The sequence below is a fragment of the Psittacula echo genome (assembly GCF_963264785.1).
Source record: "Psittacula echo genome assembly, chromosome: 6".
Lineage (NCBI taxonomy): Eukaryota > Metazoa > Chordata > Aves > Psittaciformes > Psittacidae > Psittacula > Psittacula echo.
The window spans coordinates 79,072,577-79,100,065 of record NC_137743.1 but is presented as its reverse complement, the minus strand read 5'-3'; the positions used below and the strand labels follow the sequence as shown (position 1 = coordinate 79,100,065).

At 50.9% G+C, this 27,489-nt stretch overlaps 1 protein-coding gene across 1 annotated transcript; it reads right to left on the bottom strand.

The window, feature by feature from the left end:
* Positions 1-712: 712 nt before the first annotated feature.
* On the bottom strand, positions 713-27,181 carry MLPH (melanophilin; the record flags this gene model as incomplete). The annotated part of the gene is made up of 17 exons (XM_080621881.1): positions 713-739; positions 1,070-1,167; positions 2,543-2,600; positions 2,752-2,817; positions 3,229-3,321; positions 3,417-3,572; positions 5,722-5,916; positions 9,172-9,363; positions 11,060-11,143; positions 15,115-15,271; positions 16,499-16,695; positions 18,243-18,371; positions 19,553-19,647; positions 20,642-20,680; positions 22,525-22,661; positions 22,878-23,099; positions 27,072-27,181. 17 exons carry the CDS (start codon positions 27,179-27,181, stop codon positions 713-715), a joined length of 2,055 nt encoding a protein of 684 aa, XP_080478007.1.
* Positions 27,182-27,489: the final 308 nt, after the last annotated feature.

Here is a 27,489-nt window from a genome sequence, read left to right as displayed (position 1 = left end):
TGCCCCACTCACATCCCCACATAGCCATGGCTGCTTCAAGCATGGTGGTGAGAAGCCTCAGTGGGTGTTTGCATGGCTTTGTATTGGCCAACAGGCCAAGGGCTCACTGGGAGGGGGCCAGCATTGCTCCCACTCTGCTTTGCTGCTCAGGGAAGAGAGGAGATGCTTCAAGGGACATCGCAGGGAGCTGGGACCAGCACTGGGATGTGAATTGCAGCCCAGGATGCCTGGGTCCCTGCTCTACCTGAGGTACCCAAGAACATCCTGCACTGTCAGCTCCTGTCCCCACTCAGCACCAGGAGCTGAAGAGCAGGGACAGACACTGACAGCTTTTGACAAGGTGTCACTGCCCCTGGTCCCCATGCTGGAAAGCCACACTGGCATCCAGCTCCCTTTGAAGAGCTCACTCCTCTGCACCTCTCTGGTCCCCTGGGTTAACCTGATACCAAAAAGCAGCCTTAAGCAAAGGTCTCATGCCTGCATCCTCCCATGAGAGCCCCTAGCCATGGGTCTGCACCCCAGTGCCTTGCTCCTCTCCCTGGCAGCTACCAACAAGACTTCCTGCCCACAGCCTCTGGCTTCCCTCCTGTCTGGGGCTTCAGGGAGAGATGAAGATGGGAGAAGGAAGAGCAAGTGTTGTGGGGAAGGAGGTGAGGCTTTGCGCTGAGGTCTTGCATCAGTGAAATGCAGTGGCAGGAGGGTCCCCCTCTCCTCAGGACAGGTGGGTCATCACAGGCTTCTGCAAGGCACCAGAGAGAGAAACCTCAGCTCACTGCTGTGCCCACACCACACCAGGCAATGCTTCTTGCTGCCCCTGTGTGGAGCGAGGATCTGCCCCATCCCATGGACCCACCCAGGCAGTGGGAACTCAAAGGTTATGTTTGGTCCCCCCACCCTGGGGCTTATGACACCCCAGACCTCAGGGGGTGATACCCAGGCATGGCTGCCACCATGGGCCAATACCCAGAGCTGAGGGCTCCACCGGCTCAAGGACAGCATGGGAGGGACAGATTGCTCTGAGTCCGTGTGGGGCCCAGCCAGCAGCCCTCCTGGGTGGCTTGGTTCGTACCGCAAAGAGCCTCTCCACTCTCCTGTTCTTCCCGTTGGGGTTTCTCTGCGTCAGGGAGCCCCGATAAACAGAGTTGCGGTCAAAGGAGTCATCAAGACCTGCAGTGAAAGGAGAGAGATGTGCAGCAGGTCCTCACCCACCTCAGAGAGATTTCTGTTACCCACCAAGTCACTGGGGTTTTACTATGCCCTGCTGGCTGGGGCTTTGGGTGCTTCATTGCTCTTCCCTCTCCAGGAGGGTGGTGGGAAGCACTTTCACAATAAGGAAACAGAAGCTGCTGCTATTGAGGTTCCCAGAGCACCGTGAGCTGGGCCAGCCTGCCAGCAGTCAGCTGTCAGAACCTCTGCTCTGGAATCCTCCATGGACTGGCCAAAGCTCAGCACATGTGGAGCTCTCACCTCTCAGACCTCTCTTGACCTACCAAGTATTTTCTCTGACACCAACTTGCTCCAGCTGCACTTTTGCAAACCCAACTTTGCAAGTCACTGACCCACAGAGAGGGTGCTCAGGAGACGGAATCACCCCATTGCTCAGCCCAGGCAGAGGGGATTAGGTTTGCCTGGTGACATCCATCCTAATTGCACATCTCTCTATCTCCTTGTGCAGCTGACATGTCACCCAGGTTGCCTTCATCTGTCTGTCCTTTGCAGGAAGGAGAGCAGATGACTCCTCTTCAGCATGAGAAGAATGGCCCTTAACACCTACCATCCTCAGCCTGGGAAATAGCACTATTAATTGTCTGCATGTGTGAGGAAAACAGGATTCATCCTCTGCACTAAAGGATCTTTCCTCCTTTCATCTTCCATTATCTGCAAAGAGACCCACTCTTTCTGTCTTTACGCGTACGAGGTGAGATAAGAGAGAAAAAGAAAAGTCATTTCCTCGTGGGTCTCACTGATATGGGTCAGGATGAAACACTTCCAGTGGCTGCCCCTCACCACACAAGCTATTGTGCCAAGTTTCAGGTCACCGGCTGTCCTGAAGCATTCCCAAGCTGCTGCTTGTCATAGGTGGGATGTGGAGCATCTCTTGCCCCCACCAGACACCAATGGATGAGGCAGCTGGATAACAGGGTCAAGGATACCTTCTCCAAGATGACCAAGCAAGGAAGAAATTGTTATCAGAAGAGGTGATGGGCTTAGGTGAGGCTTTGAGATCTTACAGCCAATGTAAGAAATCCCCCTGCACTCTGAGGTGGCAGAGGCCAGGCTGTATAGAAAGTCCTGGTTCCTGGAGGACTGAGCCAACTCAGCCTGGCCTCCGCTCTCCTATCACCATCCCCATCCTGACAGTTCCTGCCTCCTTTTCTAAATGATCCACCATAGGTTTCCCCTCTCCTAACAGAAGGCCATGAAAGCAGGGAAGAGGATCCCCCAGTGCAGGGGAATGCAAAGAGAGAGGACAGCGTCCCACCAAACCCAGCCCCATCCACACACAATTCCCCAACTCCCATGGCAGAGCCTCAGTCCTTACCAGGGATGTCGAGGGGACTGTTGAACTTCCTCCTGAACCCCTGCAGCCCAGGCATTGCCTGCAAGAGACAGGGAGCAACCTGCTGTGGGCAATGGGATGGGCGGACAGAGGACCCCTCTGAGGCCACTGCTCTGAAAGCAGCTCCCTGGACACCCCAGGTGTCTCCAGGCTGGATGCCGAGCTGCACGCACCACTAAACATGTACTCACTTTAACGTCATCCGAAGACTCCCCAGGACTGCTGCTGGTGGCACCAGAAGAGTGGAGGCAGGCGGCCTGTGGGCAGAGGAAGGCAGGGGTTTCTCTCCGGGTGCAGGGAGCAGACAACTTTGTCTGCTTTCCTTTGCATTTTCACCTCTTTTGTTTAGACTGGGCTGATCACAAGGTAAGTGAAAGAGGCAGTGCACTGCTGCAGCCCTGTGTGCCCTCCAGCAACCCCAGGAAGAGCACCAGTCCCAGATACAAAATCCTCCCTCGATGCATACAGGGAATCAGCGTTGTCCCCCATCCTTAGTGAGACATCTGCTCTCGGAGCCTTGGGGCAGGGAACCACGCAGCAGGGAGGGAGCTGGGCACAGTAAGCAGGGACTCAGCAAGCCAGGCAGCCCCTCACAGTGCCCAGTTGCAGCAGCAGCAATCTGTGCATCGCAGAGCTGCGATCTCTCACACCCACCCCTCCATGCTCACCTGCCCATTCGACTTCTTCCTTGCCTTCTCCACTGACTTCACTGTCAGCCCCGCAGCTGACAGAGCCGCGATTCGAGATTCAATGTCTGAAACCTTTAGAAGGAAAAAGACCATACAAAGGCTGGTTCTATCCCTGGCTTCATTTGCTGTTACTGGCTGGGCAAAGCAGCTCTCAGCCACATCCTCACCTCATTCTCTGCCTGTTGCACCTGAGCAGCTGCTGAGGCCACTTTATCCTCCAGCTCTGACAGCTCCGAGTCAGTCGTGCCGCTGTGCTGAGCCCCTTCTTCGAGCTCTTTCAGGGTGCTCTCAAGCCGGAAGGTCTTCCCAGCAGTCAGATACACCTGAAGGGAAAAAAGACAACCAAACCCCCACACATTGCAGCATCAACCTGCCTGGAGCAATCAGTGCTTCTGCAGTCCCAGACGCATCAGCTCCTGCCACTACTTGATGGCTGCTTTCTTGCCTTGCAGCACAGGCCGTACCAGCCAGCTCTGGCAGGGTTTTTCATCTCATTTCCTCCCTTCCCCAAGCTTTTTGAGAGCAATTACCAACCCAGAAAAGTGGTAAAATGCTCAGTGAGAACACAGGAAGGACCAAAACTCAGCGACCTACTCAAGAAGCATCAGCATCTTTATGCCATGTGCTCAGAGGGGAGGCAGGCAGCTGCAAACCAGTGCAGGCTGCCAGGTCCCATGGTGTCAGCCAGCTGGGAAGCTGATACACTGACTTGCCACATCCACTCAGTCTTTCTTAAGGCTGTCTGTGCTGCTGAGTTGCCTGTCAGTGGGGTCAGGTTGTGGGAGCTTGGCCCTGGGCCGTTAACCAACCCGCAAAGGACAGTTTGGCTCAGAAACTGCTCTAAATACACAGGAATGGTTGCAGCCAAAGCCCCAGCAAACACGCATGCAAACAGAGCCCAGCAGCCGTGGGGCAAACATGGGGCTGCTGGCTGGGGATGCATAGGGTATGGGAAGCAATGGGCTACATTTGCTGCCTAGGTAAAAAGGGCAAAAGGACCTACCCCAATAAAACCACAGGCTTTGCTGTCACTTGCTTCCTCCTGGGCTACTACAAGGATGCAAGTCCAAGAGATGTTTGTACACAATCACGTAAGATGATCAGATGGGTTGTAGCCACTGTTTTGCTGACTGAATCCCAAGTCTTGGTATTGTCAGTGCAAGTCCTGCTCCTCCAACCCTCACTGCTTTTCCTGGGCCAGGTATTGCTCAAGATTGCCTGGCAAGAGCCCCTGGTACACCCTTAAGTACCGAGCATCCGCCCAACTCACACCACTATGTCCCATAGGTCTCTCCCATGCCAGTGCAAGCCCTGAGGCCATGGCAGATTGGAGACATTTATGGGTGCTGTTTGTGAAGCAGCTCAACCTGTGAGTCACAGGGACACAATCTGTTGTTGAGCCATCAAACTCTCCCCATGCCCTCTGAGGTGGCATGGTCCGGGAGCAGAGCATCGAGCTGTGACTCAGCCAGGGCCAGGAGAGAATGGCAGGCTGAGCATGCACCTCCCAGGGCTATCTCTACCCATCTCGTTGTCCCAGACCTGCCACTGACAGCAGTAAGCCCATAGTTCACGTCCTTCCCAGCCGTATCCCCTCTTCTGGGAGAGGGGGAACCTCAAACCCTTCATGCAGACACCCCTCTTTCCCTGGGATGCTGCATTTGGTCAGAGACCAGTTTCTGAGCACGCTTTTCTGTCAGCAGCTCACTGCCTTTATGTATAAGCTTTCCCCAATAAGAGATGAGCCACAGTGTGTTATAAAACCTGACTCCCCAGGATGTTTCTGACAGCGAAACCTGATCACTCAGATGGAGATGCAACTCTTTGCCCTATCCTTGAACTGTTTCTTTGGATCTTGGCAAAATGGCACTGTAGATGCAATCCATTTCCACAGGGAGTCGATTCATATGGGTTTACCATAGCTAATTGTTGGCGCTTCAGTGCCCCACAAACCCAGCAGGAGATTGTGCTCTAGATGTGACCTTATCACCTGTATGAGCCCATCAGCTCCAGGCACAAGTCAGCATTAGCAAACAGGTAGTACATGTTATCCTTGTTCGTGAAAGCCTTGATGAAACACAGTGCAGGGCAGGAGCCAAAGCGAAGCAGGACAGAAGATTCTGCTGCAGCTGGAGCACAGGGCTGCAGAATCCAGCAAAGCAGCACTACAGCACACTGAGGACTGCATTCATCCTCCCTCCCTGGCACTCAGCCGGGGAAACCAGGAACCGAGGCACAAGGCAAGCAACAAGACAGAGCATCTGCACTTGCTGTTGTGCCACCCCCCTTGTAAGAGAGCCCTGGCCACCATCAGGCAAGAGTGGACTCAAACCCCTGCGTTGTGCACCCATCCTTTTAGTGCTGGCCTACGCACTAGTAGGAAACTTCGGGGAGTTTCCTCTGTATTCCCCCTCCCTCCTTGCTGATGCCCTCCCTGCTTGCAGAAACCTCTCATGACCCTTAGAACCTTACATTTTCTTCAAGCTCACGGTACGCTTCGGCCACCTCCTTCCCATCTCCCAGGCTGGGAGGATGCCCTGTGGGGAGGACACAGCCACCGTTGCACTGGCTCTCTCCATGCAACAACTCACACACCGCTTGCTCCGTGGCATTTACGGTTCTCAGCACTTTGACCGTGATTTCGCTCAAAGCCTGAGCTGATGACCTCTGCGAACGCCAGGTACAGCCAGAGCGAAGGGGGAGCAGGGAAAGAAATAAGGACATTATTTTAACGTGGTGTGCAAAACTGAGCAAGTCGGGCATCAGACCTTCAGGAGCTGTAAAGAGATGGAGAAGTGATAATTAAAGGGCTTACGCTGCTCCTGAAGGGCTTCCCACTGGAGATGGATGCCTGGCTAAAGCAGAGGTTTGATCTCAGCCCATGCTTGCTGGAGGCTGGCTGTGACAAAAGAAGTCATCTCAAAAGCCTTGGAAAAGAGGTTATCAAAGGATGTGTCTGTCACTCACCAGTGCTGTCTGACAGCAGCAGCACGCAGCCACCTGAAGGCCACTCAGTTACTCAGCAGATAAGATCTAATTGCAGCATATTGCTTTCCACTTCAGCACGGGTGCAAATAACTCCAATAACTCCTGGAGTTTGTGGCAAAGGAAAAAAAGAACAACTATATTGTATTGCCACACTGCCAGAACTTGGGACTATCGTTCCCTCTGCCCACCCCCAAGGAGCACTGATGGCAGTAATGCCCCTAAGTGCTGCCTTTTGCTTGCTGAGGCGTTAAGCAAATGTAAAAACAGACAGAAGAAACTCACGATCTCTCTCTCAACTGATAATTCCCTAGAAACCAAGGAGATGGGGTGATACGTGCCCTGGCAATGAACAGTGGTGTTTACAACCGCAGGTATTTCCAGGCAGGCTGTCCCGCAGAGAAGCAGCTCGCTCAGCACAGCTGGCATTTTTATCACTTTATGGTCCTTCATGGCACAGCTGAGTTTTTCACATTTTCCATTAGGACCATGTGCTGTCATTGCCATATTCCCCACTTGGATGACTTCCTCCTGACTGGAGAGGAGATGCACATAAACCCAGACTCAAAATCATGCAAAATCCAAGCCTGGATCTATTGTAAGGAAAATTGCTGTTAAAGTCACATCCATGCTGACACAGCCTTTAAGCAAGGCTGGTTCATGCACATCACTGATGGCATTTTTAAAGTATTTTGAGTGTTACAATGAAGCAAAAACCTGAATTTTGTTTAATTTCTCAGATTTGGTTCTGCTTGAGCTGTTGCAACCCAGCTGGGGTCCTCTTTGCTTAGGAGCTGTCATATATTCCTCCTGTGTTACCTACCTGCCTAGAGTCCATAACCATGCCTGTATGTTCCATGCTTCATAAATGGGTTTTGGTCAAAGAAAGTAGCAAATCTGGAGAATCCAGGCTTCATTTTACAAGAATCAGAAGCTTACAGGGATACCCAGTAACATCTCCCTATTCCTCTTTGCAGGTCAGGGTGAGACTCCATCTGCTGCAGATCAGCAGCTCACTCAGGAATTAAGCTACCTTGGCTTGCTGAGCTATCACTTATCTCCTGTGCTGCAGCTAATTGGCAATGGCTACTAAGAAGATGCACATTGTTCAACACATGAGGGGTAGCTAAATCCGGCTGCAGCAATCACCTAAAAGCAGCTGTCAGGAAAAAGGGGGCATTCAAGGAGGTTTTTCAGTAAGGATGCAGTGCACTGGTGATCCAGTGGCAGAAAGAGAACAGCAACTGGTACCCAAACCACGAGGTAAAGCCATCCTGGGAACAGCTGCTTGCTCTGATCCTGAGATTTTACAGAGAGCTGTGCAAAAGACTCATAGAATGGTTTGGGTTGGAAACGACCATTGGATCATCCAGTTCCAGTCCCCTGCCATGGGCAGGGGTATCTTCCACTAGAGCAGCTTGCTCCAAGCCCCGGTGTCCAACCTGGCCTTGAACACTGCCAGGGATGGGGCAGCCACAGCTTCTCTGGGCACCCTGTGCCAGCACCTCAGCACCCTCACAGGGAAGAGCTTCTGCCTTATCTCCAACCTGAACTTCCCCTGTTTCAGTTTGAACCCATCACCCCTTGTCCTATTGCTACAGTCCGTGATGAAGAGTCCCTTTCCGGCATCCTTATAGCCCCTTTCAGACAGTGGAAGCTGCTCTGAGATCTCCTTCATACCTGACACAGGCTCACTAAATGCACAAGGTGTGTGCACGCAGCCGCACATCCAAGCAGGCAAGTTTTGCTAAGTGAGGCTGAGGAACAAAAGCCCATTAAAGAGAAGCCTTGTGGCACCATGGAAGTCTCTGTAACCTCAGATGAAAGGAGCTTTGCAGGAGAGGAGAGGGGTAGCACTCTGGTGATGGATGTGGCAGAGCAAACACACAAATCCTCCACCCACGGCCAAGGCAGAAGGGAGGATGAACAAATAAGCCATTAGAGACCTAACAAGGAACGTTGACCTCTCCTTTTTGTGCTAATGGACCATCTCAGGAGGCTCTACACAGCTGGAGAGACGTAAATCTCCCTTTCTGAGTCACCTGGACTGCATGGGTTGCTCATCCCCAGGGCCGTCACCCATCCGCACCACACACCAGGTAGGGTGAGGGCAAAGCTGACCAGCTCCTCTGCCTGCTCATGCTCTCAGGCCATGGAAGCAATTCCCCATGCAAGGCTACACACAAATGAATGCCTCTCCAGCCATGCTACAGGGATATGCAGGGGAAAGGCAGGCCTCCAAAACACAGCCAGCAAGCAGGGGGATAAATCAGAGCTGCGCTGGGCCATGGGGGTGAGGGATCCTCTGGTGTAACCTGAATGGGACTGGATGAAAGCAATGACATCTCCTCCTCTCCCTGGCCGTGCCCCCAGAGATCACCCACAGAATAGGGGACAGGAGCCAGCACACTGCCGAAGTACAGGAGATGCTGATCTAGCAGGGAGAAAGCAGGACCAGGGATATGGGGCCTCAGGAGCACTGAGAGGCCTGGAAGAGACATTTCAGGTTGTAACAGGTGCCTGACAAAGGCTGCCAGTACTAAATGACCAAGCTCTTCTCCCACCCCAGGACTCTCTTCTCCACAATGATATCCAGATCCTGAGACAGCTCTTCTAAACTGGTGTGGAGGTTGTGTGCCTCCAATGTAGGCAGTAGCCTGCAAGACCTCTAAGAGACTTTACTTTTGACTCTTGGGTGAGACTGGGAGAGCCTAGAGAGCAGTGAAGGGTCCAGATCCAACACCCTAGCACTGCTCTAACCCTTGACACTTTGTTAAAGCAGACACCTAAGCCAGACACACCACAGCCCTGGGAGGCGTTGAGGTGGAGGTGTGGGACAGAAGAGCTGCATTATCACGGTGTAAACCATAAACCACTAAAAGCAGAAGGAACCACAGATAGAGCCTAGGATTGTGTGGGTGGGAGGACTCAGATTACCTTTCGGGCATCTCTGGCCATGTCATCACAGGAGGGACTCATCTCTGGTTTCTTTGCTCTCTTTGTTTCTTCACGCTCCTCTTCTTCAGAAGAGACTTCCTTGTCACTGATATTACTGGCTAACTCCTCCAGCTTCCTCTTCAACTCCTCCTCCTCTGCATCGGGATCAAGCTGGGAGTCTGGGGCTGGAGACTGAGGGAGCAGAAGGAGAGAGGTGGGTAAGGGTCTCCTGTGTTGGACAATGGGGCATGCCCAGGTCCAGATACACTCCCACGGCTGGCCAGGAGAGGAATGCAAGGAGCGCAGCCATTGATGGACTTTGTGAAAGGAGTTGTGTCCCAGCTCCATGCTGAGGAGCACAAACCCTTGATCTGAAGGACCTTCCTCCCCTCCCCAACTTACTTGTTTTACCCTGTGTAAAACTGAATTTGCCAGCTCCCCCCACCCCCTCAAAAAACAAGATGTACCCAGGGGACCTGGGGCCCAAAATCTCCAGGTTTTCATTAGGAATCATGGTGTGGCTGGTGGCTGCAAGGGCAGAGGTCACAGCACCCCAAAGACATGGTCCACCAGGGTGAGGGAGGAAGCCATGCGAACTGCTGCTCCCCGATTTAGCTTTGAGAGCCTCTAAGTAATCTTATTTGTCATGAGAACACATGCAGCAAACTTTCCTGTAGGACAGATGGCACAGTTCCACCCAGCCCTGTTATTAGGTGCAATTCCTGGTACCAGGAGAAGACTCCTATTAAACCTCCAGACACTGTAAGGGATCTCCAGAAGTTACTGAACTTGCTGTCCCTTGCGTTAAGACAGGAATACAATTATCCATGTCATCCTGATGGGTTTCTGTCTAAGCTGTTCTTACCAATCTTGAACAATGGCATCTGCAGCAGGCAAATATTTCTCCCAGGCAACCTACTCTCAGGCTCTGCTATCCTTTCTGCTAGAAAGCTTTGCTTAACAGTTAACCTCAACCTCTCCTGCAGCAGTTGAGACCCGTTGCCTCTACTCTGATATGCCCTAGATGTGGGAATAAAGCACAGGAACCTGCAAATGTGCCCATCTCCTACTCCCTTGGTCAGATTTACTGACAGAAACACTGAATGACTGCAAACATGGCCATCCTCATCACAGACTTCAGAATAAAGAAGAAATTGCACTGTTTGGTCTATGCCTAGGGGACTTCTCTGTAATTATCATTGTCAATTCTATTGAGCCATCAGCTGCCAGAGCAGCTCATGGTGATGGCTTCACATAAAGGAAAAGAAGAGTACATAGTTTAAAATTAGAAACTCCAAATCAATGTCAAATGACCTAAGGATTCACAGATCCTACACTGCTGTCCAGCTGTAACTTAATTTAGCTGTTTTCTTCCAAACTTGATGGCACGGTAAGACAAGGGCAACTCAGAAGAGATTTGGAAATCCTTCTTGACTCAAATCTCATTGACAGTTACCAGGTGACTTCCTCATATGTCCTAATCGAGTCTTCCATGATTTCAAATGAGCTGTCACAGCTCTGCAGATGTACCAACACCCACTTAACAATACTCCTGCAATCAGCATTTCATAGAGTATCAACCTGAAACTCAATCTTCCTTGTGCAGAATGGGCAAGGAAGGCACTAGCTTGCAAGGGGCCTAAAGGTTAAGCTTGCTTCTGATTCTGTCCTGCCATGAAATGTTTTCTAAGGCACTCCATCACCTGGAACTATAGAAGAGCCTCGAAAGCGAACCCAGGATTAAACTCAACCAACCCGGCTCATATTATCTACCTGCTTTCTCCCTGCAATGCTGGCTGTTTCAGAGAAGCCCCTCCAATGACAAGGGGAAGGGCCCAGCACAGCCCATGCTCTCTCCCTGAGGAGTGCCCTGGCTTTGCCCAGTTACCTCCTCAGAGCTCACCAGGATCTTTTCCTCCAAGCGGTTCAGCACACGTTCGATTGCAGACATGCGTTTGTTGAGCTCATGGATCTAGAGGAAAGGAGAGAGAGAGCAGAGGAGTAGAGAGCAGCCCGGCCACCACTGCCAGCAGTGAGGAAACAGTGCAACCAGCAGAAGCAAGCAAGCAGCAAGACACCACCACTGTGGGCTGAGCTAAAAGACATTAACAGTTACTGTCTTTAAAACCAGCCTTGGCTACACTGACGAGCCCCAGGAGGTGCACAGCCTCCCCTCCCATCTGGAAAGCTCAAAGTGATGCTAAGTACCCAGCACATCTCAATCCCACCAAAGCACCAGTAGCTTTGATTCAGTGAACATAAAACCACATCACCGGCCCACTCTGTCCCTTGTCCAGGCAAAAGCACTAGGCTGTAACAAAGCCATCTATCCTGCCATCATTCACACGCTGTCTGTCCCAAGTTCAAGTCAACACAATTTTCACTCCCTACTAACACTTTTTTCAGGCAGCTACTACCTTATCACCCCCTGGCCAATACAGCACTGGCAAGGAAGAGGGGAATAGGTAAAAAATTCCCATAGAAATTCCAGATGGAAATAACCCTGAAAGCTTTCCCAACACACTGTGCAATTTCCCGACTTCTCCATGCAAGGATTTACCGAGATGCTTGCCTCTCTCTCCTCCCTCGCTCTTCCCATTTAAAAAGGGGCATGGAGAGAAAAGTAGAGAACAGACAAAGCCCTGAAAACCAAAAAGCACTGCCTGTGCACAACAGCCAAGACAAACTGTTGTGGTTAAACCACTGAAAACATCAAAGGAAGCTTTTTCCTCCCTTTTAGAAGTGGAAGTTTTGATTTCTTTGGGGAAAAACCAATAAATGCCTTTCTTCTTTGATCCAAACAAATAAATTACAAATGATGAGGAATATTGTCCATCCTTTAACACCAACTGCCACATCACTGCTGTCCTGAGTGCCCGCCTCCCACTGAAGCAAATGCAGTAAGTAAATGCAGCAACAAAGAGATGCGAGGGCTTGGCTTTGTTTTTGTAACATTTCCATCCTCTCACCCAGTTTTTGTGCCTGTGTTCAATTAATTAGATCCTCACAACAGCTTGGAGAGATCGCATCTGCTTTAGGGAAGATGAACATAAACCCCTGACACTGGAAAGCAGAACACTGTAATTACCATCCCTAACTGAATGCATCCTTAAGCAGCATTAAACTCACAGGCAGGAAGCAACCCAATCTGTCTCTAAGTGGTTTCTCAGTACTGTTTAAGGCCTGACTCTTACTTTGCTCCCAGTGACAATGAGTGATGAGCTGAACACAGGCACCACCCTGTCTCCATAACGCAGAGGCTGGGAGAGGTCAGAGCATAATGCATGCTCTGCTGTAGATGGGCTACAAGGGTAGGAGTTGAAGAGCTTGCTTTCGTTCTCCCTCTTAAGTAAGGCTGGTTTTAATGCACGGTGGTCACCCTGTTAGTGTGCATCCCCACTGGGCTGGGCTGCCCTGCACTGCTCTTTGTGTGACAAAGGCTTGCAAATGCTGCTCTGTAGTCAAACACTTGAAGTGAAGAAACTTAAACCAGGGCCCATAAGGAAGCCATCAGGGCAAACTATCACTTGTTGCTGAGGAGGGAAGAAAGGCTACTCTATCAGAGGTGCTGCCTCCAGTCTCTCAAATACCCATGACATCAAACAGAAGCTTAGTGTAAAGAAAAGGAGCCAGACAGCACCAAAGCTTTGGGAATCCACAACCACTGAGCTCCCTTGAGGTACAGCAGAGGGATTTTCAGGGACAAACTTGGTAAATTGGCTCTATTCCTTGTGGCTTGATCCTGTTCTTACCTGGCTGCTAAAGACCTAAAAGCAGAGACCTACCTACACAGTTGCCAATTCAGGGCTTCTCTTCATGTCCCTTCAGATTTAAGAGCTTTCTTAAATAGTGGTGGGATTTTTTTTCAATGTTGTTCTGGCACCTTGAGCTTCTGGAGTCACAGGGCCAGGGAGCAGCTTCTGTCTTTGTTACTGGAGAAGCTGTGCTCCTTGTTTGGGACTGGACAATGTATCTGCTCCAGGATGAAAGCAAAAGCAATTTTCAGACCAAACAGATTTTGGTGAACTTGCACCTAAGGCAGTTTTAGGAGGGGGTTTTCATCTATGGGGTCAAAGGGATGCAGGACAAAGAGCTGAGCTCTCATCCTGGGATGTCCCATCAGGGGCTGGCATACCCCAGGAGCTACGTGACATATCCTGGAAGTGCCTGTAAGCAATTCAAAAGCCATCACTTCACTGCTCAGGAGAATGCAGCTGCTCCTTGCTGTCCCCAGTCCCTCCTGGTCTGCCTCTGCCCTCCTGGCAGCCTCAGCCCCTCCACCTCCTCCAGTGTCAGCACCAGGGGATGGACCCCAGCCTGTTCCAAACCTCTTCCAGCTCTGCCGATACCACAGAGCTGTGCAGCACTGAAACCTGGATGTTCTTGCCTTCTTGCTTCTTAGGGCTTGTACCTGGCCTCTCCTTGGCCAACAGTGACAGCAATGCACGTATGCATCATGCTGAAGTTAATGGCCCAGCACAGAGGCAGGTCTCTTCCTGCTGGGCAAGGAGAAGGCTCAGAGGATGGTTGCTAGCTGTAAACACATCAGCAGCCCAAAGGGCAGGAAGGATGAAAAGCTATTTAAGCTAATGAACAATGTTGGCATAAGAGAAAATGGGCTTAAATTGGGAGTGAGAACATGTCTTGTAACCATTAGAGTGGCGAGGATCCACAGCAGCCTTCGTGCTGTTGTGATGGAGCAAACCACCGGATTACGTCGGGCCACCCTGAGGAGGAGCTTGCCCAGCTGACAGAGGAAGTTACCTGAAGCATTGACAGGAAATTTGACCCCATTTCCCCACTGCAAAGCATGGTACGAATTTCATGCCTAATGTACCATGGTGTCATTAAGGCTACCCAGTCCAGGGCTCTCCCATTTACTGCTGACTAAAAAAAGGAACAACACTTATTGATTAAAACGTGCTGAGAGACGTAAAAGGCAAAGGAAAGGTTTCCCTACACAGCCAGATGAAGCGTTGCAGAGTGATGGTTGTGGTTACAGATCTCCCTGCTCAATACACAAAGAGGGGTTCAGGATGCGCATAATCACTGCTGTGAGCAGAGGCTGGCGCTGACTCTCTGTGTGTATTTGCATTCAAACACCACCCTGCATTTTGCTGCTCAAGGTCTGAGGAATGCTTTACCATCCATCACCACCCACCACCATTCACAAAGGTGGCATCAGGAACTGCAAGTCCTTGTCTGACAACGAAAACACAAGCTTACAGCCTTTTTGACACCCTTCTCTAGACTGTTGTCCCTATTATCATCATTCAGAAGACTAATGTGACAGGCTGTCCTGACCCAGTCCTATCAGGGTAGGAACACTACACCTTGTAAAGGAAGAACAGGATCTTGATGCTTCTCAAATATCCTCCTCCAAACCTCTGTCTGATCATAAAGCACCAGTCATTCGATTGAAGAAAGCCTTTTTGGGGACACAGGAAACTAAAGTAACTTGCAGAGTAATAACAACAAGCTGAAAAATTAACAGGAATGAAGGAAGGCTCCAGGCATCATAGGCAGGTGAAGCACAAACCAGTGCCTGATTTTCTCTTTGCAGTGACTGCCAAAGTGGAAGGGCTGGAAGGAGAACATGGGAGGAGAAGCACAGAGCTTCAGTGTACTTCTGAAGAGGAGGAGAGATCTTGAGTCTACAGAGACCTGGGACACACTCTGCTCCCTCCTGGACCTGCACATGTGATGCCTGGGTACCAAACCATCCCTGTGCAGAAGGAGCAAGGGCTGTGTGGATACTGAGGGCACTCCAGCTTTTCTGCTCACACTGCACGTCCATGCTGGCTGGCAGCTTACCGTGGGTGCACCCCAGTTTACCATCACTGCTTCTTTTCTTCTCTGAACCATCCAGCACCTTGCGGATAATAAGCACTGCTCATCACAAGAGAAGCTTGGCCACAGGCTGATTCAATGGGTGTTTGGTACCTGGCTCCCAGAGTGGCTGGCATTCTCCTGGGAAGAGGCTCTGTTACGTCGGTTCATGTGATGGGGGGGGTAGGCCGGGAACCGGGCTTCCTTCATGTCCTCATCAGAGGTGTCCATATCTGCAGAGTACCGGGACCGGGGCTGTTCGCTCCAGGGGCTGCCTTTGGAGAGAGAAGAGAAGGTTTCAGCACAAAGTTACAACAAACTCATACCCTTGAGTTCCTTCCTGGAGATTGGCCCCAGCTATAGACAAGCAAATAATGAAGCACTTCTCCAGATCACACCTTCTGTGCTTTAGCAGGAGATGCTTCTGTGGGAGACACCAAGGTCAAGGATGGCTATGCTAGACCAGGCTGTAGCTCCACTCGCTGCAGCCACACAGCACTGTTGAGCTAGCAGTAGGCACTAGGGGGATCATCCTTGCTCTCTCATGTCCCAGACAATCATGTCCATCAGTAAAAACTGCTATTGCCCTCCTAGTTTTGTTGGAGCCCAGGTTTGGACACTGCCCTTCACACACTGGGTAGTGGAAGATGTTTAGCTCAGGCTAGAGGCACCAGTCTAGGAAGGAGCATTTAAAAAAGAGTGGAAAACCTTATTCTTAAAGGAGAATTTCAAATGAGACAAAACCAATGACATAAAATGGAATGAACAAGCCAGTGGGCCCTGCTGCTGCTGTGTTACTCCAGGGGGGCTTGGAGTGGACATTTACAAAGCACGCAGTAAGGATTACCCAGCATTTCCTACTCCCTTGAAAACACAGCCAAGGCACTGGAGAGCCAGAAGGATATATCCTACAGCTGCACATCCACAAGCCAGTATCCAGCCCTCCTGGGTCTGCTATCACAGCAGGGAAAGGCAAATTCTGCCCTGTTACTTGCTAGGGTATTGCATTCAGCCTGACAGTGCACTCCGCCCAGCTACACGGATGCTACTTAGCAATTCCCAGCACTTGCCACCAGTTGTTCTCCAGTCTTACTGCAGCTCAAGTCCCCTTAAGACTCTACATTTTCTGCACCTACACCATCCTTTGGCAAGAAGCTGAACTCATCAACTGCTGCCTGCAGGATGAAACATATCCCATTGTTTCTAGTAGTGCCCATTTGCTTATATCTAGTTTCCACCCTGGACAAGAGCAGTGGCTGTGAGAAGGATAGACACCTTAAGCAAGGCCCCTCTGCCTTGGTGAAATAAGTTTGTTGGGAACAAGACATTTGTTCCCATTACAACTGAATTGCTTCAGCCACAACATATTTGATCACAAGGCTTTTCATGGCTTGGAGGTTTTGGGGTTTTTTAACACCATCAAGGCCATTTTCATTTTGTTCCACCTCTTGCGGCCACCTGTCCTCAAAGGACCCAGGAGAAGCCTGTCCAGGGACACCCACCGGGTCTGGCATTTCTTTCCAGGCTCCTTCTCCGGGAGTTGACGGTGAGCCGAACCTCTGTGCTGAAGTGCTGCTCTGGAGGGATCCTGCCCGGTCCCTGCTCCTGCAAGATGTGGTGGAAGACCAGATCCGCATCTGCGATCACGGACTCCTGGGAGGCATCTTCAGCTGGGTTGGGGAAATCTGGCAAAGACTGAGATGAGGATTGCTGATGAGCAGCTGCCTGGGAGGACTGCTTCCCTCTCCTGACCTTCGGTAACCGCTCCTCCCTTGGCCGCCAGCACCTGCATGGACTGAGCTTTTATAATGGCCTTTAACAATTCAGACTGCTTCCCTCTGCAGATGAGCCCTGAGCAATGCTCCTCATGACTGCCAGGGGGCACTGTGAAGTTTTACAAGCATCAGATACATCTAGGCTGCAAAAACTCTAGTCTTTTAAAACTCCATGTTCATATTCAATCACCCCCTGCCCCTCAAATACTCTGCAACCGATAAATGTGATCCAGATGATCTTGGCAGAGCCCAGCCCTCATTAGACTCACATTGAATTTTGCTACATAAAGACAGGGTTACATAAAGAAAGAGTGAATCTAATTGTCTGCCACAAATTCTTATCAATTTGTGTGCAACTGTGCAGATTGCTTTTCATTTTTAAGCATGTGTTATGCATCTCAGCACATCCCAGTAGAGTGTAAAGCATTACAGCATCATGAAAAGGAAGAAGGAGCTCTATAACCTTTTAAAAGTGAAATTTCAACAGGAAAGGGAAACAGGAGCAGCCCAAAAAGCTTGATCTGAAGCACCTCAGGCTGGAAGACCTTTTGCCACATGCACAGCAGCCCTGTGTTCCTCCCAGAGCTGGGAGGTGAGGATGCTGACCCCAGCCTTTGGTGGGATCCTGGGGTGCAGCTCACTGCTATTGCTCATGCTGGAGCTGTCTGTGTATCCCGCTCCTGGTGAGGAGCTCCCGACAGACACATGAAGTCTCCTATAGAGAAATAATCAGTATTCACAAAGTTTTTGCTCCCCCCTCTGATCGAGTCCCCCACCCTGCAGGTGCCATCACTGCAGCCACACTGGCTCTGTGGGATTTATCTCCTCATTCTCACAAAGGCTGTGTGCCCCAGGAAACTGCTGGCCAAATACATCCTCAGTGCCACTGCATGGCAAAACCAGCCCCGAACTGGATAGGATGATGGGAGAAGAGTCTGGTTTCATTTTATTCCTTGAGTAAAATCATAGACTGGTTTGGGTTGGAACAGATCTTAAAGATCATCCAGTTCCAAACCCCTTGCCGCGAGCAGGGAGACTGTTTAGTAGACCAGGCTGCTTCAAGCCCCATCCAACCTGGCCAAGCTTCCTCACCTTTAATGCACGCATGAAACAAACTCCCCAACATCTTCACAACCCAGAGTACTGAACTTCCAAAAGCTCACTGGAAACCAGGGTTTCACAGAGCCTTGGGATAGCACAAGGAAAAGCATTGTCTGCAGAGAGCAAAGAAATTTGCATGGAAAAGGCCAGAGGATCTCTTCTATCTCATCTTACCCTCATCCTTGCCTCAGTCAGATGTTCTACTCCTGACTCAGCCTGAGGCAAAGAACTTCAAATGGACAAAGAGAGAGCTATGAGGAGCAAGGACTGGCACCACTGCCTCTCAACACCAGCTGAAAGAGGGCATAGCAGAGGTAGCAAGGAGAAAGAAGGGATGAAAGGAAACCCCCAGCACTCTCCCAGTACCTGGAAAGCATCCGGGCTGCTGGCTGCTGGAGAGAGCTGTGCAGACTGGCGACGAGACTGAGCAGAGTACTCCGAGTCCAGTTCAAAATCAAAGGGATGCACAGACAGCAGGCGCTTTGTCTTGCACATCTTAGTGTGGGAAGTGCAAGAAAGGAGAATTCAGCATAAACCACAGGTGACCTCGAAGGAAGTGGAAGGGAGGGCCCTTGTCCCCCCAATGTGCCCCAGTCTGCAGAGCTCAAAGCAAGGCTCCTGCTTTCTGCAGAAGCACTTTGGGTCTGACACTGCCCTGCTTGTAGGGAGGCAGGTTTATAGGGCAGCCTGTGCTTGTGCTGGAGTCAAGGAAAAGTGGGTTCCTGACTTCCCGTCTCTGGCTCAGGACTGCTGACATGAGCAGACAGTAAGAAGCTCTCTCCTGGTTTATAAAGGTACTGAGGGAAAGCTGAGTGAGGTTACAGCTCAGGGAGAAATGAGGGAGATGCTTTTGATACTTGAAGCATCTCCCCATCTTCAGAGAAAGGATGCTGCTGGCAGATCTTCCCAGGTATCTGGGAGGTCATCAGCTGCCTCAGGGCAGGAACAGCTTGGACAAGATTCTAAGTCTTCAGAAACAGATCAGAATGAAGCATCATAGAATCACAGAATGGTTTGGGTTTGAAGGGACCCTAAAGCTCATCAGGTTCCAAACCCCTGCTGTGGGCAAGGACACCTTCCACTAGAGCAGGTTGCTCCAAACCCATCCAACCTGGCCTTGAACACTCGTATGTGAAATGCAGCACATACCTGTAGCCATAGACTTAGATGACATCTATGTAACAGCACTTTTGTAGCTGTACCAGCAATTCAAACACACTGACAGATTTCACACATGCTACAGGGACACATACTCTCCCCATCAGGCTCCTTAATCTGTGCACATAGTCCAAGAAAAACCCGGAAGATAATTCAATATACTCATGGACCCAGCTGTGCTTTGCTACTCTGCCACATACCTCTTCTTGAAGTAAAAAACACCCCGGGTGGATTCTCATTATACGGGTGGGGGCTGGGACTGTGATATTCATCAGGGACATTCTTCATGCCAGGAGTGGATCTTTTTTACAGAGCACAAGTGTTTGTGGTTTTACTGACTTGGTTGTTTCTACACAAACTGGGAGAGGGGCTTATCTCGGAGAAGGAAAACAGAGAAAAAGGACCAGATTTGAATGTGGCATAGAAACCCACCATCACCACCACCATGACCCAAGGCAGGCTACCAGCAGCTGAGGGCACAAGGTGAGGAGGAAGGAGCCACAGACTGAAACACTTACCCTGCTGTAGTGCTCTGCTTCAGCTCCATGAAGGACATTGTCTTCACCATTACTGTCGTCCCCAGCATCACCACTGGTGAGGAGCTGGCACTCACCTGAAGGGGAGACAATGGCATGCTGTGTAAGGGCACCTCCTGCACCCCACTCTTGGGGAGGCAAGTGCCTTCTGTGGTGATCACACCATGCTGCTTATATGGAATGAAAAGTCCAGATTAGAATCCCAGCCTGGTTTGGGTTGATGAGACCTTAAAAGCTCATCCAGCTCCAACCCCTGCCACAGGTAGGGACACCTTTCACTAGAGCAGGTTGCTCCAAGCCCCTGTGTCCAACCTGGCCTTGAACACTGCCAGGGATGGGGCAGCCGCAGCTTCTCTGGGCACTCATTGCTTTCTCTTCCAGATTTGCACTCTCAAAGGTGTGAAAGTGACCACTGCAGGAAGAATAAGGGCACCTGCATCACAGAGAGCACCCCAAGGTCCACCTGAGTGACTCTGGTGTTTGAAGGCAGCACAGCTCAGCCTAACACAGCTCTGCTGCTAGTCCTGATTCCTATCAGCCAGCTCTGCTGTCAGTGACTCATTCCTTCCTGATCCCCATCTCTGTACCCAGATCACTGCCAAGCCCAGCAGTACATTGGGAGGAACACAAATGCCAGACCATGTCCAAAGTCAAGGTAGGCAAAATGATTTTTCTTTTATCAAGTGGCAAGGTGCAGTGAATTTCTCCAGCGAGCGGTCCTAAGGAATGCAACCTGAGGTCTTGAATTCAGTGGGTCCCTTAAGAATATGGCCAGATTTAAGTGCATGACATAAGTGCATTGAGATGGTGAGTACTTCCAAGCTTCAAGTTTGGCATGTAGCTAATAAAAGCCCTGTTGTATCCAAGCCTACCCTTTGACAGGTCAGGTGTACAGTGGTGCAAGAAACAAGTATTATAATACACCTCCACTACAGTGGAGAGATGTCTTCCCTGGTCCAGCCACACCAAACTGCACCGGAGAGCACATAGCCAGAGGGTATGAAGAGGAAAAGACATTGGAAACCTCTCTTGAACTGCAAGTCACATGCTGTGATTCTCTTTTGTACTTACTGTTAATGTCTGGCAGGCTGTAAACTCTGTCTTGACGACCTAAATGGAAAGAAAAATTGCGGGAAAAATAAATAAGCACATTTTCTCCAGGTACCTCTGAAAGAACAAGCCTCAGAGCTATGGTTAACTGCAGTTCTCATTCTTCAGCCATCACAAGGCACAGTCATCAGAAAGTCATCAAAAAGAGAGGATAAAAGAAGCACTCTGAGACAGGACTTGACTTCTAAAACTCAAAGACCTTATTGCCACCACCTTCCACAGCCCTGATGCAGCACGTCTGGCAGTGCAGCAGCAGATGGCCACGTAAAATGCAGTGGTTTAACATCATTCTGCTCCATCTCCTGCAGCCAGAGATAGGCCCCAAGAGGAAGCTCTTGCTTAAGGGTAAAGTCAATTCACTGGTGCTAATGAAGCAACAACAATAAAATAATTCATCTTTAAAAAGACATCAGACTCTCAACATAAAGAAGCCTAAAGCACTGTCATCCTCAGAACTGGCTTGGCTTTCTCTCAGATTGTCCTTTCTCTGTGGTCTGATGTGTTTTCAGACTCAATGTTGCATGATTTGTCTCTCAGTGCATTAATTGTATATTTAATGTCACTGCCCTTCATGCTGTGGTTATTTCTGCCATGAGTGGTCTGGATAAGGTCTGGGTTGGACCAGCTGAAGCAGCTCATGTCTATGGTATTTGTGCAAACTTTTCTGTGGCTCCTCAGAAAAGGGGTAAAATCCACATTGGTTTTCAAAATCAACAGGCAAAGTACGTGTGAATGGCAGCCAGCAGCTACCCAGTGAATAATACTGTATGAACAACAGCTTTCAGCATATGTTCATGCACTCTTGGACGAATACCAGGAACATCGAAGTTCCATAGAGCTCTGGAGGAAATAATTATGGTGAGAGGAAACTCAATAATGTTGATACTGTTTGTTCAGTGCCAGACCATCACCAGATCGGCTGTAAAAGTCATTACATCAAGGGAAACAATAAGTGCTGCCTTATCCAGCCCGCTGGATGTACTGGCCCTGCAGGTTAAACTTGGGTTAATCTCACAAGCTCTCCCCTGTGACAAAAAAAGCTAAAAGAAAGAAAAACAAGAGCTGCAACTCTTACATACTTGCAAACTGCAGGACAGGAGACTTGTTAAAACTAAGCACCAGATATTCTCAAAACTGTGGTGAAAATGCAAATCTTAACAGAGTTAAAAATCATAGGATCATAGAACCAAGGAATGGTTTGGGTTGGAAGGGACCTTAAAGCTCCTCCAGCTCCAACCCCTGCCACGGGCAGGGACTCCTTCCACTGGAGCAGCTTGCTCCAAGCCCCTGTGTCCAACCTGGCCTTGAACACTGCCAGGGATGGGGCAGCCACAGCTTCTCTGGGCACCCTGTGCCAGCGCCTCAGCACCCTCACAGGGAAGAGCTTCTGCCTAAGAGCTCATCTCAGTCTCCCCTCTGGCAGGTTAAAGCCATTCCCCTTGGCCTGTCCCTACAGGCCCTTGTCCCGTCCCTACAGGCCCTTGTCCCAAGCCCCTCTCCAGGTTTCCTGCAGCCCCTTTAGGCACTGGAGCTACTCTAAGGTCTCCCCTTAAGAAGCCTTCTCCTCTCCAGGCTGAGCCAGCCCAGCTCTCTCAGCCTGTTTTCATAGGAGAGGTGCTGCAGCCCTCTCAGCATCCTTCAATAACACGTGCTGTGCTGCTCTCAGTATGAGCACACAGTTCAGAACCTTTGCTTCCTGCCCAGGATGTTTTGAATGGTCTGGAAGCCACAAGGCACTCAGAGCAGCATCGGTGCTCATTTTCCTCCCTTGGTGCATCCCAACACAGTGCTGCACAGACTCCCCATGTGCAGCAGGACAGGAGGAACCCCGGTGCTCTCCTCACCTAGAAACGCCGAGTTGTTGCCATGCCCCGGCTGCAGCCTGCCATAGAGGGACTGCAGCACTTTGGCACTTCCAAACCTCTTGAAACGGGATCTCACATGTTCATAGTACCACTCCAGGGAGCCGATCTTCACGATCCTGCCCAAAGAGACAGTGCATGTACAAGGTGAGCAAGTCTGGCCACATTCACGGTGACCAGACCCTCACCCAGAAACCATCTCCTAACAAAACCAGTTCCTTTTCTAGTCAGCAGAATTGGTTTCTAAGCAGCATAAAGGGATGCTGAGTTTGGATGACCCATCTTGAGCCTCAGCCCCAAGGCTTTCCTTGCCCTTTGGCCTCTGTTGCAGGTACCTGGAGAGGCGGCAGGGATCGCAGACCCAGCCTTGCTCCTTCTTGTTGTAGCGGCTGCAGTTCTTGCAGGTATAGAAGTGGCAGTCCTGGCACTGCCGCTTGCTGTTGAGCAGGAACTTGAAGGGCTGGAGGCAGTGGATGCAGTGGGTTTCGTTGAGGTGGGACTGATTTGTCAGGAACTCTCTCTTGCTGCTCTCTTGGTTGATCTTGCATTTTAGCTCCCTGCAAAAACACACCCCAAAACACAGGAACTTGGTTTTGTGACCATTTCACTGTGAGCTCCTACATGACAAACCCCATCATACCTCAATCACTGCAGCAATGGTTTTCCAGGGAACATCCTGAGTCCCACACCTTGTGGAAACCACTGCAGGGCAAATCTAATAACTGACATCACCAACTACATAAGCTGAACAAAGAAGTGGGCTCCAGATTCCAGGCAGACCAATATATATTAGGATCTCCTGCCGTTGAGACTGGCTTTGGCTGAACCAAACCTGTCCCATTTGCTTCACAGGTTATTGGTCATTTGATCAATCCCAGGAATCTCAGGAGACTGGCTTCTCTCAAAGTGTCTGCCTTATACCAACCCAGCACAATCTTTCAGCCTGAAGTTCAGCTGGGAATGAAAAGCTTTCTGGAATTCTGGGGGGAGGGAGGGAAAGCAATCTGAGATTTAAAAGGACTAGAAGGGGTTCTAATCTAGTATTTCAGTGCTAGATTCAGCCAAGGCTTTTATTAAAGGCAGAAGTGATGTGCAATGAGGTTCTGGCTGCTCAGAGAACAGCAGCAGGAGGAGATGATGGTGACAGTCCTGTGAAAGCCTGGCCAACACAAGTGCTTCCCAAAAGCACCTTCTCCAGGCAGTCCATCACTGCAGGCTTCCTTTGCTGTTCAGGCCTGGCTGCTAGTGCAGGCCCCCATTCAAGAAGCTGCCTGTGTGAGGCTGAACCCCCTGTGACAGCTGGGGCCAGCTAAAATGCCTGCCGAGCTGGTGAGAGCCCATTGCACTTTCCAAAGACTTTCTGTTTGCTCCCTGCACCACGCACTGCTTCTGGTATGTTTGCCTTTGGGGCTAAGGCCGAGAGGCAATGTTTGAGTTGTAGGGAAGGTCCCTAGAAGGTTGTTTTCTGCCCAGGCAGGGTTTGGAAGCTGCGTTTTCCAAGGTAGAAGTCAGCCTGGGCCAAACCCCTCAATCAGTCATGACCAGAGGCTGCTTTAGGAGCACAGCCTGGACCAAAGGCTTCTGGTGGTGCTGCCAGTGCCCCCCAGGCAGCAGGGGCTGACATCAGGCTAACCACAGCAGGAGCCATGCTGGCATGGCAGCGTGGTGCAGGGGCATCCATGGGAGCAGTGATGTGACTCGTGGTGAGATTGATGTGAAAGCAAATCAAGCTAATCTCTGTTTAACCAAATCAGTTTGCACATGAGGGATCAGCTCTTGGGGTTTGTTCCGGGGAGGGGACACACAACACAGGAAGCATCAGCTCCCTGCCAGCACCTTGGGCTGCATTCACAGTTACACAGGAGTGACACCAACTTGTATTAACTGAGGATCTGGAATGTGTAAAAACCAGTAGAAAGGCTGAACTGGACACCTAGTGTTGCATTTAACTGCTCACAGTGTTCTGAACAGCGTAGTGCAAACGCTCAGCAGTAATTTACCTGTGGGTACTAAAAACAATCCCCCACATAGAAACCCCTTGGGTTGGGCTCAGAGCTCCTTTTCCACTCCCATGCTAAGGCTGTTTCCAGCAGAATCCGATCTTTCACGGGACTGCTTTTTCTGGTTCCCAGAGACCGGTCGGATCCCTTCGCCTCCCCTCCCTCGCCCACGAGACCTGCCAAAGAAAGGACAAGTCTCAACCAAACCAGTTTCAAACCCACAGGGACTGCACACCTCTTGTCTCCTCTTGCTGGCAGGCACACAAGCCAGCCCTTTCCGTGCTCTGCTCATGGCAGAATGAATGGGCTGCTGTGGGATGCCAAACTGAAGCAGGGTCCATCCAGCTGAGCTCTGGAAAGACGCAGAGAGCTGTCCCTCAGAAATAGGGCTGCTGGCAGGGATGTGTATGGAAGGAACCAGAGAGAGCCCCCCGCAAAGTGGCCATTATTTAATTTCTTGGGCAAAGCATTCCTCTTGCATGGCCATGTGGTTTCTGGCCAGCTGAAGCCTTTGTCCATTGCTGGGGAGTATCTTTAGCCAAAAAGAAAACACAACAGAAAGGGAAGAAAAAGACCAAGCTGGGGGAAAGGGGGGGGAACACGGGAAAGGGAAGAAATCTTTAAGGTTTGCATGTTGAGACAAGCCCAGTGAATAGAAAAGCCCATGGGGGTGGTCAGAGCACAGGGAGCAGGGTGAATGGCTGCAGGGTCTCCCACAATGTCACATCATGTCCCAGCTTGTTACAGGTAGAAAATGCTCTCACAGCTTCATGTTCGGTCTGCAGGAGCGTGGCACTTCCCCAGACTGGCGGTCTACTCTATGCTAGGGCATTACAGAAACATCTGATGTCTGACTTTAGCTTGAAGAGAGGCAACCAAGCCTGGGACCAGGCAACGTGCTCTACCCCGGAGACTCAGGGAGTGCCAGGCACTGCTGGGTTAACGCCAGCCCTCTGTGAGACACCAACATTGAAATGTAAAAGCTGTGACTGCTGGGACAGAGGGAACATCGCTCAGTAGCTGGGTACATCTGTCCCCTGCCTCACAGCTCCCGTTCCACGGCACTCCATCTGGGAGCCCCCAGGGCATCAGAGCGGACCCAGATAAGCCAGTCTGGCGCCAAGGTCAGCTAAGTACCGAATTCGCCTCCCCGCTCCTTTGCTGCGGGGCACGGCAATGTCTGTCTCCACCTCCTTCCTCCGGGCACAGCTCAGATCCATCACAAGGGAGTCACTCGCCCTTCCCAGGGTGGTGATGTGTTTCAACAGCCATGTCTGATCTGCCGTCCTGCTACCAGCAAAGGAAGGCAGCAGATGACGATACGGAGTTCTCTCTGCCTGCTACACAGGGCGCGTTTTCTTAGGCAAGAAAAAATGTAATCAGGAGGTTCAAAGACCATGAAAAGTGAGAGCTTCCTGCGGCTACTGGTGTAAATGGAGCGGCTCACACACAGCCTGGTGTGAACACACAGCAGCGAGCTCTGGGGGAAGGATTTAACCGTACAGATATAGATACATATCCAAACGCAGGATAACTGCCACCCCTCACCTCTCCTTTTGGCTCTGATAGAGCAAGCAATGAGCTCCTGGCCATCAGCATCAGCCCTGGCTCACAAAATCCAGAGCTAGGAGGGTAGGAGAGCCCAGTGGGAGTGCAGCACTGCCCAAACCTGGGCTGGGAGCACGGGCCATACCCTTCGGATAATATCGCTTGGACAACTTGGCCAGACCCTGAACGAGGACACTGCAGCTTCTTGAAATACAGTTAAGAAATCCCTAAGTCCAATGCCTCATGCAGTTAATGAACAAGACCTAAACGCCACGATTTCTCATGCTTAAAAATTAGTCTAAGCCGACCGAACATTTTTTAAACAGCACTTTTGTCAAATGACCTGTTTATAAGAGCTTTGCCGATCCATCCATTTGCAGCTCCAGGGACTTTTCAGTCCTTTCCCAATGCGTGCCCCCCTAAAACTTCCCAAGTACGGCACACCGCCCCGTGGAGCCTATTTAAGGCAATTACAGTTTACTTCTCCTCTCAGTTAGTTTTCCAGAATCCTTCAGGAGTCTTTAGACTCCCAGGACCCACTGAATCACCGAATAACTCTTGTGCCCTAAACACACAGTATCATCACATGAAACAAAAGCAAGGTTGCCAAATGCCATACTTTGCTCCAACGTAAGGTCTCCCCGTGAGAGCCATGCCAGCATCAAGCCCCACAAAGGCATTTCCTGAGTGGGGCCCGCATATTTGTCCCGATAAGCCACCGTAATGACATTGATCCGCATCGCCGCTGATGGCACAGCGCCAGGTTGCACCTTTGCAGCCCGAACTTGTCACCTTGACGCTGATAACGTCATTTATTCACCACTATGTTTGATTTTCACAGCTTGGTCCTGGCTGTTCCTCCTCGCACACAGCCTCGATGCATAGCCTGATTCCTACAACCTGCCCGCAGGAGTGCGTACAGGGACCCACAGCTCCAGCTTGCTCGCACCCAACCTCGCGGACCAGAGAGCAGATACTCACTCCAGCCGTTCCTCCTCTTTTTTCCGCAGATCAAAGTCTCGTTGAACGACTTCCCAAACGTGCTTGGCTTCTTCATCCGTTAGCTTGGAGAGGTCCAGCTTCCTCCCCATCGTCCCGGCGAGAGTTGAAGCCGGTCCCGTTACTCACTACCCCGAGTGCTCACTCTCCCGCACCGTCGGGTGATGTGGAGAGGGAAGAGCTCGGCCCCACCTCCGTGGCCGCCCATGTAAATGGGCAGAGATGCAGGCAGGCCACCCGGCCTCTGGCAGCACCGCAGCCGGTCTGCTGGGTGAGCCAGGCTTGGAGCACGGCTGGCACGGTGCCTATCGCTGCGGGTGAGTCCCGGACGCGGGCGGGCAGCCCTGCCTGTCCCCGCGGTCCTGCCCACTGCTGCAGGCAGTCCAGACCTGGTCCGCCT